This window comes from Poecilia reticulata, linkage group LG8 (genome assembly GCF_000633615.1).
Source record: "Poecilia reticulata strain Guanapo linkage group LG8, Guppy_female_1.0+MT, whole genome shotgun sequence".
Classification (NCBI taxonomy): Eukaryota; Metazoa; Chordata; class Actinopteri; order Cyprinodontiformes; family Poeciliidae; genus Poecilia; species Poecilia reticulata.
In genome coordinates, this window is record NC_024338.1 from 4,695,032 (window position 1) to 4,708,693 (window position 13,662).

At 40.7% G+C, this 13,662-nt stretch overlaps 1 protein-coding gene across 5 annotated transcripts in view; it reads left to right on the plus strand.

Annotated features, from left to right (window-relative positions):
* Nucleotides 1-11,606, plus strand: part of LOC103468293 (thyroid hormone receptor alpha) — a 74,491-nt gene extending 62,885 nt beyond the window's left edge. For 3 of the 5 annotated variants that reach the window (XM_008415257.2, XM_008415255.2, XM_008415256.2), the window contains 5 exons: nt 412-559; nt 964-1,169; nt 4,308-4,454; nt 5,132-5,390; nt 5,483-11,606. In XM_008415257.2, coding sequence (XP_008413479.1) covers nt 412-559; nt 964-1,169; nt 4,308-4,454; nt 5,132-5,390; nt 5,483-5,733 — 1,011 coding nt within the window. In that variant the 3' untranslated portion in view covers nt 5,734-11,606. The remainder of the gene's footprint in view (nt 1-411; nt 560-963; nt 1,170-4,307; nt 4,455-5,131; nt 5,391-5,482) is intronic. The other 2 variants (XR_001776860.1, XR_001776861.1) reach the window with 2 other exon arrangements.
* Nucleotides 11,607-13,662: the final 2,056 nt, after the last annotated feature.

A 13,662-nucleotide genomic window follows, 5' to 3' on the forward strand; every position in this document is an offset into this window, starting at 1 on the left:
ACATTTTAAATTTTGCCCCCCCAGACGTAGTCTTGGCCCCCCCAACTTTAAAAGTCTAGCTCCGCCACTGCTCACAGTGCAGCTACCACGTGCGTGACCGTCTCACAAACACAAGCCACAGTAGTAAACACATGCTAGGGAATTTAAAAACTACTTCCTTTTATACTTCAAAATAAGAGTCTCAAACATAGCTACAAATATGCGTAATGCTTTAAGCATTCATTTTTAAAATGAAGTTTTTCCAGTAGGAGCCTATTCTTATTTTCTCAGTCAAAATCATATGCTAACAACAGCAATGCGCTTTGGGAGATATGTCATTAAATATTGTGACATCTCTGACTAGCCCCTTTATAAAAACATTTTGTAGAGTGATAGGGTACTTACTGTCTCTCATTCTGTCCCTCCTTATAGGGTTTCTTCCGCAGGACAATCCAGAAAAATCTCCATCCTTCTTACACCTGTAAATATGAAGGCTGCTGCATCATTGACAAGATCACACGCAATCAGTGCCAGCTGTGTAGATTCAAGAAGTGCATCTCGGTGGGCATGGCCATGGACTGTGAGTCATCCCAAACCTCTGACTTAGTAAAATTGAAGACGTATATTGATGTAGTAGTTAGCTGCTAGATATAACACTGAGCAGCTAACTAGTTGCCACACCAAGCTGCTAGCTAACTACCACACTTTRCTACTAGCTAGGTACTACACTGAGCAACTAGCTCACTGAGCAACTAGCTAGCCACCATACTGAGCTGCTATCTAGCTACCTCACAGTTAGCTATCTACCTCACCAAGCAGCTAGGTTGCGGTCCTTTCGGTCCTGTTGATAAGATAATTTCAGGATATTTTGTAAAACTTTGTAAAAAGCCAAACTCAGAACTTATTGACTTTTTACCATGTACTCAAGTCTGCATCTCTATATGAAACCACCAACCCATTAACTCCACCCATTCTGTCTCCCAGTGGTGCTGGATGAGAGCAAGCGCGTGGCCAAGCGGCGCCTCATCGAAGAGAACCGAGAGCGGAGGAAGAGGGAAGAGATGGTGCGGACGCTGCAGATGAGGCCAGAGCCAGACAGCGCAGAGTGGGAGCTGATCAGAATGGTGACTGAGGCGCACCGGCACACCAACGCCCAGGGCTCCTCCTGGAAACAGAAGCGCAAATTTCTGGTAATTTGTAACTTTGAAGAGAAACAGTTTATCGCTAGGGCTGCCACGTGGTGAAACCTTGCTGTACAACTCTGTAAGGTTTTCACTTTCCAAACCGATTTTAGCAGATTGTGCAAATAAGAATGCTAAGACGAATTACAGAAATTGAAGCTCATTTTTAAAATTCACTTAATTATTGGCAGTGTTTTACCAAATCAAAGGAGGTAAGAAACCTCTGCTCAAGAACCGAGAGCAGAACATTGAAGTTGTTAAACTTGTTAAAATTCTTAAATTAATAATCACCTTCTTTAATATCGTGTATGTATAATTCCATACATACACAATATATACAGTGGGGAGAACAAGTATTTGATACACTGTTGATTTTTCAGGTTTTCCCACTTGCAAAGCATGTAGAAGACTGTAATTTTTATCATAGGTACTCTTCAACTGTGAGTGATGGAATCTAAAACAAAAATCCAGAAAAATACAATGTATGATTTTTAAATAATTAATTTCCATTTTATTGTGTGAAATAAGTATTTGATCATCTATCAACCTGTAAGAATTTTGGCTCTCACAGACATGTTAGTTCTTCTTTAAGAAGCCCTCCTGTTCTCCACTCATTACCTGTATTAACTGCACCTGTTTGAACTCGTTACCTGTATAAAAGACACCTGTCCACACACTCAATCAATTAGACTCCAGCAACTCCACAATGCCCAAAGCCAGAGAGCTGTGTAAGGACATCAGGGATAAAATTGTAGACCTGCACAAGGCTGGGATGGGCTACAGGACAATAGGCAAGCAGCTTAGTGAGAAGGCAACAACAGTTGGTGCAATTATTAGAAAATGGAAGAAATACAAAATAACGGAAAATCTCCCTCGGTCTGGGGCGCCATGCAAGATCTCACCTCGTGGAGCATCATTGATCYTGAGGAAGGTGAGGAATGAGCCCAGAACTACAGGGCAGGACCTGGTCAATGACCTGAATAGAGCTGGGACCACAGTCTCAAAGAAAACAATCAGTTTCAATCAATCTCTACGCCGTCAAGGATTAAAATCCTGCAGTGCACGCAAGGTGCCCTTCCTCAAACCAACGCATGTCAAAGCCCGTCTGATGTTTGCAAATGACYATCTGAATGATCCAGAGGAGGAATGGGAGAAGGTCATGTGGTCTGATGAGACAAAAATAGAACTTTTTGGTTTAAACTCCACTCGTCATGTTTGGAGGAAGAAGAATGATGAGTGCAACCCCAAGAACACCATCCCAACTGTGAAGCATGGCGGTGGAAGCATCATTCTTTGGGGATGCTTTTCTGCAAAGGGGACAGGACGACTGCACCATATTGTGGGAAGGATGGATGGGGCCATGTATCGTGATGTATATGTATTTTGGCCAACAACCTCCTTCCCTCAGTAAGAGCACTGAAGATGGGTCGTGGTTGGGTCTTCCAGCATGATAACGACCCAAAACACTCAGCCAGGGCAACTAAAGAGTGGCTCCATAGGAAACATCTTAAGGTCCTGGAGTGGCCTAGCCAGTCTCCAGACCTGAATCCAATAGAAAATCTTTGGAGGGAGCTTAAAGTCYGTGTGGCCCAGCGACAGCCCCGAAACCTGAAGGCTCTGGAGGAGATCTGTATGGAGGAGTGGGCCAAAATCCCTGCTGCAGTGTGTGCAAACCTGGTCAAGAACTACAGGAAACGTCTGATCTCTGTAATTGCAAACAAAGGTTTCTGTACCAAATATTAAGTTTCTTTTTTCTGGTGCATCAAATACTTATTTCACACAATAAAATGGAAATTAATTATTTAAAAATCATACATTGCATTTTTCTGGATTTTTGTTTTAGATTCCATCACTCACAGTTGAAGARTACCTATGATAAAAATTACAGTCATCTACAAGTTTGCAAGTGGGAAAACCTGAAAAATCAACAGTGTATCAAATACTTGTTCTCCCCACTGTATGTGTATGTATAGTTTGTTGACAGAAACTAAATTTGTAGTTAAATTCTTGCCACAATATTATAATTTTTACCAAATTTAAGCAGCTAAATATATTAGTAAACCATTATTACATAGTGCAAACTAACATGTTTTATCATAATTTTAAAACTTTCCAAAGGTCCTTTTTATTGTACCAAAATAGTAAAGTGCAAGACTAAGCTTCAGGAAAATGTTTTACTGATTAAAGCCCAGCTATAATTTTTTTTTATATATATTGTGGTAATTAATGGATACCTTCATACACGGGGTCTAGAAAATAATGGTTACCAAGCAACCATTTAATACAGAAGCAAGCAGTTTTACACTTGAATACATTTGTGTGCAGCGATTTAAAAGGGGAAGGACATTCAGGTCTGAAGAACACACTGTGTGGGAAAAGCAGCCGCAGCACAATGGCTGCTGCTGCTTCACAACCTCAATGCTGCTTCACTTCAGAACGACCCTGATCTGTGCAAACAAAACTTTGGAAAAATGCTTGGGGGAAAAAACGTCCTTATTGAATATGTTTGAATTTTCAAAAGAGTGCAGGCATGAGTTTTCATATGTTTTCACCAAAAAAGTTTTTTTTTTATTTATTCATTTTCTAAAGCAATTCAGCAGTTTAAATGAGGAGTCAGTATTTAAAATGTCCTTTTTAAAAGTCTAACCAAGGACTTTTATAATTTGGACAGATTTGTGAAATATTTTTTGACTAGAAACCCTTTGTGCACAACAGTTGCATTGTTTTTAACATGTAACTTTGTCCTTGATTAAGTAAACTTAAATAAATAYCGTACATATATAATTTACTACAGCTTTATCGCCTTACTTTGTGGAACCAGGTGATTACTAAAATATGTCTTCAGTGACTCTAAAAGTCCATGATTATACATGTAAAAGTTACATCAACTATCACGTGTTGAAATATATTACGTGTTATTTTTTTTGTGCAAATGACAGATTTTTTTGTTAGTTTATTTAGGAAATTGAGCTTAAATCTGCTTCATTTATTGTCAGTAAATCTCAACATGTGTACTATACACTCGTACATCCTGTGTGGGTTTTACATCCACAGCTTACTGAGCGGACAACCTGCATTTTAGAACAAGGTTTTCTCTTCATTCTCCTGCCTCATTGACTGCTGACCGCGTCATTGTGCTGTTTGCAGGCGGACGACATCGGCCACGGTCAACTGATGCCCACTTCAGACGGAGATAAGGTCGACCTGGAGGTCTTCAGTGAGTTCACCAAGATCATGACCCCTGCCATCACCCGCGTTGTTGACTTTGCCAAGAAACTGCCCATGTTTTCAGAGGTTGGTAGGAAAGGATGCTAAAGGTTGTTTTTCATGAAACAGTTTATGATGCAGTCTTTTTCCATCCCGTTCTCAAACCTGTCACTTCAGTTATGTAAACGCTGGTTGTGAAATCAGAACTAAACAAGCCAAAGTAGGTATTTCAGTAACAAGAGTTGCATTTATTGCCACCGTAACGTGTTATAAAAGCCTTATAAAAGTTTTACCTGCAAAGTAAAAGAAGAAAAATTTAGTTTTTCAAATATTTTTGCAGATAAAAATCAGAAAATGCAGCATGCAGTTGTTACTAACCCCCTTTAGATTGATATCCACAAACCCAACATCATTAGAAGCATTTCACATCATCATGAAGTTCTACTCAGAATGTTTCACTTGTGATTCTGTGGCAGCCACTTTCTTAAATTTATTGCTTTATGACTTCATGTGAAATATGCAATACAGTACAATGAAATGTACAATTCAACAGGCCTGTCTCTGTCTCTGATGGGGCCTAGCTAGCAGACTGAGGGCTGGTCCAAACACAATATTCCCACAAAAATTCACAAATGTATACCACATTTTTCTGATTTTAATTCTAACAAATATTGTTGACCTTGCCTTAACTGTCTTTTTTCAAGTTTCTATGAAGGTTTTGTCCTATTCAAAGCACTAACCCTGAATTTCTGTGCACCTGCCAGCTGCCTTGTGAAGACCAGATCATCCTGCTGAAGGGTTGCTGCATGGAGATCATGTCCCTGCGCGCCGCCGTGCGCTACGACCCCGAAAGCGAAACGTTGACGCTCAGCGGCGAGATGGCCGTAAAACGTGAGCACTTGAAAAACGGCGGGCTTGGGGTTGTTTCGGACGCCATATTTGATCTGGGCAAAAGCCTGGCACAGTTCAACTTGGACGACTCCGAGGTGGCACTGATGCAAGCGGTGCTGCTCATGAGCTCAGGTGAGGCAGCATCACCTTTTATAGGAAGAACTACTTGAACTGGCTGCAGTAAACATGTCGTATTACCAGTTCTTCTTTCTGCACTGGTTCAGATCGGTCAGGGCTGATGAGCGTGGAGAAGATCGAGCGGTGCCAGGAGGCCTACCTGCTGGCTTTTGAGCACTACATCAACTACCGTAAGCACAACATTCCCCACTTCTGGCCAAAGCTCTTGATGAAGGTCACGGACCTGCGGATGATCGGCGCCTGCCACGCCAGCCGCTTCCTCCACATGAAGGTCGAGTGTCCAAACGAACTCTTCCCGCCACTCTTCCTAGAAGTCTTCGAGGACCAGGAAGTGTGACATCGCGCCCCGCCACTTGGGGTTTGGCAGTAAAGGAAGCATCGGCCATGGATGAGCATCGTAGGAAAAAACTGGATTTTGTTTTCATTTGTGAGAACGTGCCCTGTACATTTTTCTGTTGTTTATTTGCCCATTTCTGTCAAACACAAGACTTTGACCTTCTGCCACCAGCAAAATATCAGCAACATGAAACAGAAACCCAGGTGTTCTACAGCTGGTAGTTCTTCAACACTATGCCATAAACGTGCATCTATGAGGAGGGCTGGACTGGTGCCACACCTAATGCAAACTGAGGGGCTTTGCTAGCGGCACACCTTAGTGAAATCTCAAGCACGTGTCTTCGAGGGTTTTTTCTTGTCCTAGACCTGACAACATGGCACTTCTGACAATCCCAACAACCATCCCACTGAACTCCCACCTCCCCAACATCTCCTAGAGCAAAAGCTTCCACTTTCAATCCACTGTGGCCCTGAGAGTGTTTGTCAACCTACCTCCGTCACACAAACCTTCACACTGAGAAACACACTCACAGAATGTACGTGCACAAAAAAAAAAAAAAAACGACACCCCAACACTGTTACCTCATTTCTTGTCAAATGTATTTCTCTATTTATATTTGGTGGGGATGGAGGAGCCAGATGTAGCTCAGTTAGAGGATATGGAGCCATGCTACCCATATGCTACTGGCAACTGCTGAGAGAACATTCAGTGGAACAACTTTGTGTAAAACACTAATCTACAAATTATTTGTACTACAAGTCTTATAGCCGAGGACACTATAGCAAACACCGTGCGTCACTAGATGTGATGAGCATCACATTCTGTAAGCACTAAACTGTGAGTATGTATGGAGTCTGATTTGAGTCAGACTTGGCAAATAAAGTTTTTTGAATAGCGAACAGTTGCAAAGTGCAGAAACTCAACATCGCTGTTCAAAACTCCTTCCTGTGTTCGCTGATTGGCCCTGATGTAATTCACCCTGAGAAATCAAAGCCAATGGGAGAAATCCCTGAGTGGAGATGAGAATTGAGCGGAGTTGTGTAGGAAGGCAACGCCCAGACGGCTGGTGCTTCTTCAGTCTTTTGGGCTTTACTCGCAAAGGTTCTCGGATCATATTTACGTATTTTTAGGCGTACGAACAAATTTGTCCATATCTGCATATCCAGTTGGTAAAATTTATAATTTCCCAGCAAATAATCTGAATAAATGTGTAGCCTATTCGTCTTAAACTTTTGAGATCTATCTCCTTTATTCTTATTGATGAAATATTTAAACAATTACAATAACCCCTGGAGAGCTTTGTCTTTTTTTTTCTACACATTTCTATTTAATAATTGCAGCTTATGTCTGACTTTTGTTAGTAATTTTGATAACTTTCTCACTTGGCTGTTTTTAGTTGATTTTCAAGATTTTATCGCATTTTATTTACACAAATCTCATTCCATTATTTATTACCACAGTCTGCCATGTTCCAGTAAAGAAAATATGTAAAATTAATCTGATCAATACGCAATTTTTTCCCCAACTTTAAAACATAGCACAGTGCTTTGAATACATTATTATAATCATAATTATTTGTTTTTAGAAGAAGCCAAGAATTTATCAATTTATACAACAAACACATAGCTCCATAAAGAACTATTAAAGGTTCACTAGTTGGTGGTGAAGGAGTTATGGTTACAATGATTGTCTGCTGATTTCCAACGTGACTGATTAGCAAATGTTAGCTGTTTTGCTAATATTTCCTGCAGTGTGGTCTTGAGGTCATTATTTATGGCTCCTACCAGATTGCTCGAGCTAATTTTTTTCTCCGTTTCCAAAAGAACGTTTGTAACAAGCATACTTCAGCTGCGCCTGTAAATTTAAAGGCCTTTTAAGTACCGGAGCACTGAATTATTTCACTGAGCAGTTAAAACACAGCTTATCAGTTTAGTATGACTACAGGCGCCTGTCCCTTAGCAGCTGAAATCTGCAAATACTGAAGACTCCCTCTAAAAATGATGAATGTTGCCAGTGGGAACGGAATAGGAATGAATTGGTGAATTGTCCCGAAGCTGACTGTGCAGTTACATAATTAATCTGGAATTGTGCACCATTCAATTCAAAAAGACTTTTTTTGATCCCAAAGGGAAATAAATGTTATCCTTCCTGCCGGCTGGCAGGAAGGATCTCCTGTTGCAGTCTGTATTACAGCAAATTTGAAGAAGCCTCTAACTAAAGACACTCTATGTCTTCCATACATGAGAGTGTATGGAAGACACTCTCATGGCCTAAATTAAAGCACTACCAGCCTCAAATTTAAATCTTGAAAATGACCTAAGCATGTAGCAGTCAGCTAATTTTYTTTTTCTTTGGCAGACAGACACAAGATTCTAGACCTTTAATCATCTTTGGAAAACTTCCAGATCAAATCATAGTTGATTGTTCCCATCAACTCATTGTCCTTCTAAACTTCAGCCTTTGATCTCTTAGTGTCATTTCTAAGTCGGTGTGTTTACAGAAAGCACTTTTTTTATTCAGAACATCTAAGAGGTCTTCAGCCATTTCCAGCCTACACCGGGTGTCTGCATGTAGAATACCTCACCCAACCCGTACTCCTGATTCATTACCTCACAGACACACATTCACTTTTCAGATGTTTTTACTCTTTCTCATTGGCTTTTCTTTGTTCTTTTTATTTATTTATTTATTTTTTTTAGCCCTTTCTGATAAGTTGTGGGAAGCATCCTCTCAGTCTCCGTGTGTTCTCATCTTGACCCCCTGACCTGTTTTCTTCCGAGCCGCACCATCCCTGGTAGGGACCTGTTGCATCCCCTCATCCTCCCACCCAACCCCTCCGCCTGTAACTGCCTGAAACCAACAGACTCTACCTCACCTCTCGTCTCCATGGAGACGCCTCTCGGAACCCAACACGAGCACATCTGCCAACCTAAAACACTAACCAGTTATTAGCTGTACGTCCCCACTGTGAACGGATACGTCAACAGCGTCCGTCTGCTGAAGGCGCTGCTCCTCTTTAACTGTCATTTTCACCTGGTTTGTTTTTCTAACTACCCACATGGGACCAAGAGTCGCTCTGAGTTCAGGTTTTTCTTTCAGAACCAGAACTTGACGGCGGCCTGGTGGGTGAAGGAGTGACGGTAAAAGAATGAACTTCGAAGAGACCATGATAGCGTTCTGGCAGGTGGAGCCGTTTCGGCCCGGTCGGGTCAGGACTCTGGTGGGTGACTCAGCCGTTTTGGAAAGCACATGATGGACTAAATTCCTTCCCGGAGAAACAAACAAAAACCCCAGAAACCTGCAGGGAGAGAACCATGGCTCCAGCTGCCATCCACTACAAAAAAAAAAAAAAAAAAAAGAAACACGGACTTATCAGGTTCTGTTTTGCACTAAAACCACGCTGTCTGTCTGTATCCTGAACCGCTCTGGACTCTTTTCCTCTCCGTCTCGTCCTCCTGCTGTTTTCATCTTTCACTCCATCCGTTGATTCCGGACGGTGAGGCTCGGGTCGTTAGGGGTCACCACTCACTAGAATGCGTTTCCATTGTAAATGTCTGCAAATCTTTGCCGATATTCTGCTGATGTCGGGGAAAGAAAACACAATTTTGCAATAGATGTGTTTCCATGATAAAAGGAATGAAATTAAAATCACATGTGAATTAAAACACAAGTCATTAAAAATCATGTCAGGATGGTTGTAAACAGCTCCATGAGATTTATAGTCATCTATCCACCGAGATGTTGACGTTTTATTCAGACGTTGGAGCGACAAGCCCCGCCTTCTTTGGAGCGGCTGCGTATGCTGCAGTTTGGGGAAGAGAGACCATCATCCTCCTTCCACTTCCTGTCTTCTTCGTCGTCGTTTTCGCCTGTAGTAACATCGAGCTGGTGATCATGTGACTTGTGCGATTCTGAGAAAAAGTGTTTCCATTGAAGTTTTGCAGAATACACAAAGTTTGATATGACCGAAAAATCACCTCATCCTGTCGCACAAACCTTTTGTTGAAAAACAAAAGGTTCTGAGTTTTTTTTGGGTTTTTGTTGCTCATTCTGATATGTTCATGTGCCTCTTATGGGTGTATCGTTACACTTCGTAGTGCTTGCAGAAATATTCGTACATCTAACTCTTTCACGACTTTGTTGCATTACAACCACAAACATTCATGTGTTTCACTGGGATTTCATGTGACCAGCACCAAGTTTCACATGATGGAGGTGAAAGTTTTACATTTTTTGAAAAATAGAACATAAGTTGCTCCTATTTGGAAATTTGGGGAAATACCGATATTAATAWTTATMTYGCTGTTACAGCTGATATTTACCTATATTATATGTTTCACTTCTCCTTCAACACCTTAAACAAACCACAGCTGACTTCATCACCAAACTACCCACAATCCTTTGCTGCATCACCATCACTGTCACATGACCAGACAAACATTACACCAGCAACGTCGGCCCCTCCCCCTCCAAAGATAAACGGCACCAAGATAGAAATAAATATYGGTTGTTAAAATCGGCCCAGCTTTGTTTATCGGTCCAATACATGATTTTAAAAAACGGCCAGTATCTACCAATACTGATTTTAGTGCTGATATATCGTGCATGCCAACTCCAAAGCTTAGTTTGACACCCCTAAATAGTGCCCAAAACACCAGAAGTGTGTAATCGAAAAAAAAAAGTTTGCTCACACCAGACCAGAAACATGGTGGTGGCAGCATCATACTGTGGGAATACAGACAAAGAAATATTTACAAGACAAATAATATAGAAAAAGTATTAACTATGCATTATTACTGCCAGTCYGTTGCTAAACAAACACATCCCCACAGCATGATGCTGCCACCACCGTTATTTACCACCACAGAACMATTTCATTTGTGTTGGTCTGGACAATAAATTCCCAGTAAAGTACATTAGAAGTTTTTGGTTGCAGTATGACAACATGACAACAAGTTAAAAAATCAAATACAGTATGAATGCTTTTGCTGTGGACTATCTGTACTATACATATAAATATCTGTAAATATTTAAAGCTACATATATATAATATAATATAAATATTTCTATGCACTCAGGCCCATTCTGATGATTTCTCCAGGTGACAGARTCTGGATGAAAATCAGCAGCGTTTCTCTCCGGCTGACATGACGATGCTTGTTTGACTCGTGGCGATTACCAAGTAACCTCCTCAGTCCGCTGACCTTGGAGCTCGCCTGCAGGTCCAGCCAGCTCTCTCCTCTTTTTTTTTTTTTTTTCTCTTCTTTTTGCTTTTTGCTGGGGTCGAGGGTCAGCGTTCCCCGTCGGTGATGTAGATGTGAGCTGGCAGCGCCAAACGGTCGGCAGAGGAAAACCACACCAGCACTCGTTTATCTGCTCCAGGGTCTCTGGAGTTGCTCCGGCTGCTGCAGCTTTAGAAGCCAGCTCCGATTTTAATCTAACAGAAAAATGGTAATTAACTCCAACCCAGGACGACTTTACAACCTTTAAATTAGAAGCCGCAGAATAAATCAGGTGTTTGTTTTTTGTTTTGTTTTTTCACTTTGTAAAGGGAGAATTGTGATTTCTCTCTCTCAGTCGTCCAAACTGTGAATCGRATGCTAATCTCTGCCACTGCACCAAACCGTAACAGCCGAGGCGTTCTCCTCCTGACTTACCCAGGGGAAACGGCTCTGTCTCTAGCTCCGTCTGTCCTGCACCGTCCTCCTGTCCTCTGTCTCTCTGTCTCTGCCTGTCCTGCACCCAGACGCCCACCCTGCTCCTCGGAGCTCTCATTGGTGGAGGAAGATATGACAATCCCTGCAGGAGTGTGTCTCCATGTGGAATGTAAAATACTGCAATTATGTGATTAAAGACACATTGTGAAATCTTCAGGTTCTTGTTGTTTTACTGGTTACAACCAATCGATCATTGTGTTTTTTTTTACTTGTCCTTTCCAGCAGTGTGACACTCTGAATGGCTTTTTGAGTGTGGAGGTGAGATCCAACAGAGTTACTCTCACTAGTGGAGCGTTCCAGCTTTCGCTATGAGGATAAATGTAGGAAACTTTATTAGAAATTGATTTGGGTTGATTTCAGATGTAAAGAAAAGGGAAAAAAGTGAAAGGAGAATAAAGGAGAAAGGTGGGAACAAGTTTACAGGGAAAGAAGCACAGAGGGATCGCTTAGAAAACTGTAATAAGAAAATAGTTTTTTTGTCTCCTGTGACTCTTCAGAAGTACGACGTTGAGACGTGTCAGTATCAAAAGAAGTCTGTCTCAAAAGAGGTCTGCAGAAAGAGAGAAAAAACAAGAGAAAAACCACTGCAACAAACAGCATGCATGTAAAAATAATAATTATAAAATCACTGAACTGTACACGGTACAAGTTAATATAAGATGTGTTTAGTAGAAAAAATCCTTTAAATTTGCTGTTGTGAGTCGTTATATACAAAGGATTGTTAAACTAGGGGCGTTAGTGATGTCACACTGTGTCACTGCCAGGAGAACCGTAGTGTTTGGTTTTAGGTGTTTGTTAGATAAACTCCACGTTGGGCTGCGTTTCCTACTAAACATTAAATCTTTCATCTGGACGACATTAAATATGCAGGCCAGAGAACAATGGAATGGGCTTAGACTCAAGTATGTTCATGTGCTCTGTTCATTTTCAACTTTTGGACATTTTCTGACTTTGAACATTTCAAAAAAAAATTGCAACTTTTGAGACTCAGACATTTTTCAGGTTTTGTATAGAAATGTTCTGAGAGTGATGTCAAAATTTATGCTTTTTCTAACAAATTTGTGACTTTTCAAACTCAGAAATGTCCGAGTTTTTTGTTTTTTTTAAAGATGTCTCAGATTAATCTAAACAATGGGTTTATTCGATCAAATTTTCTACTTTCCAAACTTAGAAACTTCCCTGTTTTTATTTCTATGCAATTTCTGAGTTGCTTGGTAGAAATGTACTCCTTTTTTTCTACAATAGCTTTAATATGCTGTCATACAGGTCTCTGTCCTGCTGAACAGCATACATCCTTTTCCTCTAGAATTATTTTAACACAAAGTAGTGTAAAATGACAAAATATGAAATCTTTTGCATGCTTCTCTGTTCTTCTTCCAGGCAGCGGTGGTGATAAAAGCAGGCCTGTGTTGTCTCGGCCTGCAGCGCCTCTCCAATAACTTCATTTGGTAACACACAGGCTCCGATTAGTGAATCAGAGGAGCATCATGTGAGACTCAGCTCCAGCAGCTGGACTCATCACGCAGCCACAGTTTTCCTCTTCTAGCTGTTGATCTAAAAGCTGAGCCGATTTGGCCTGGAGCCACTCAGATAACGGTTCAGAGGAAACAGGATCCGTTGTTCTCTTGTTTTCTGTGACAAATCGCTGTCGGCACAATCAGAGAAAAGCGTTCCGATAGTTTAAAACCTTTTAAAAAAATTTTTCACTGGGCTTGAGACATTTCTTACGTCAAAGTATCTGACATTTATCTGACCACGTGCATCTAAAGGGGAATTCTGACTAGTTTCATAGCTGGGAAGGCAGCAGTTATTTAGCACTTTGGACCTCCACCAGATGTGACTGATCAATCTGATTACTGATTTTATGTGATAGACCGACACAAAGCTACGACGGAATATTAGAGAAAAGAAAAAAAAGAGGAGTAAATTCCATCCAAAAAACTTTTTTGAGATTAGGCTCAAACATTTTGTAGAAAAAGAAGGAAATTTCTGAGTTTGAAAAGTTGAAAATGTTTGACTTTTTGACATTTTCAGAGTTTGAGAATGGGAGAAATTCTGACTTTTCAAACTCAGAAATTTCCATGTTTTTTTCTAGAAAATTGTTGAGATTAATCTCAAAATTTCTGAATTTTTCCTAGCAACTTTTCAAATTCAGAAATGTCCTTGTTTTTCTTGAAAATTACAGTTTTCTGGCAGAAATGTACTCTATATA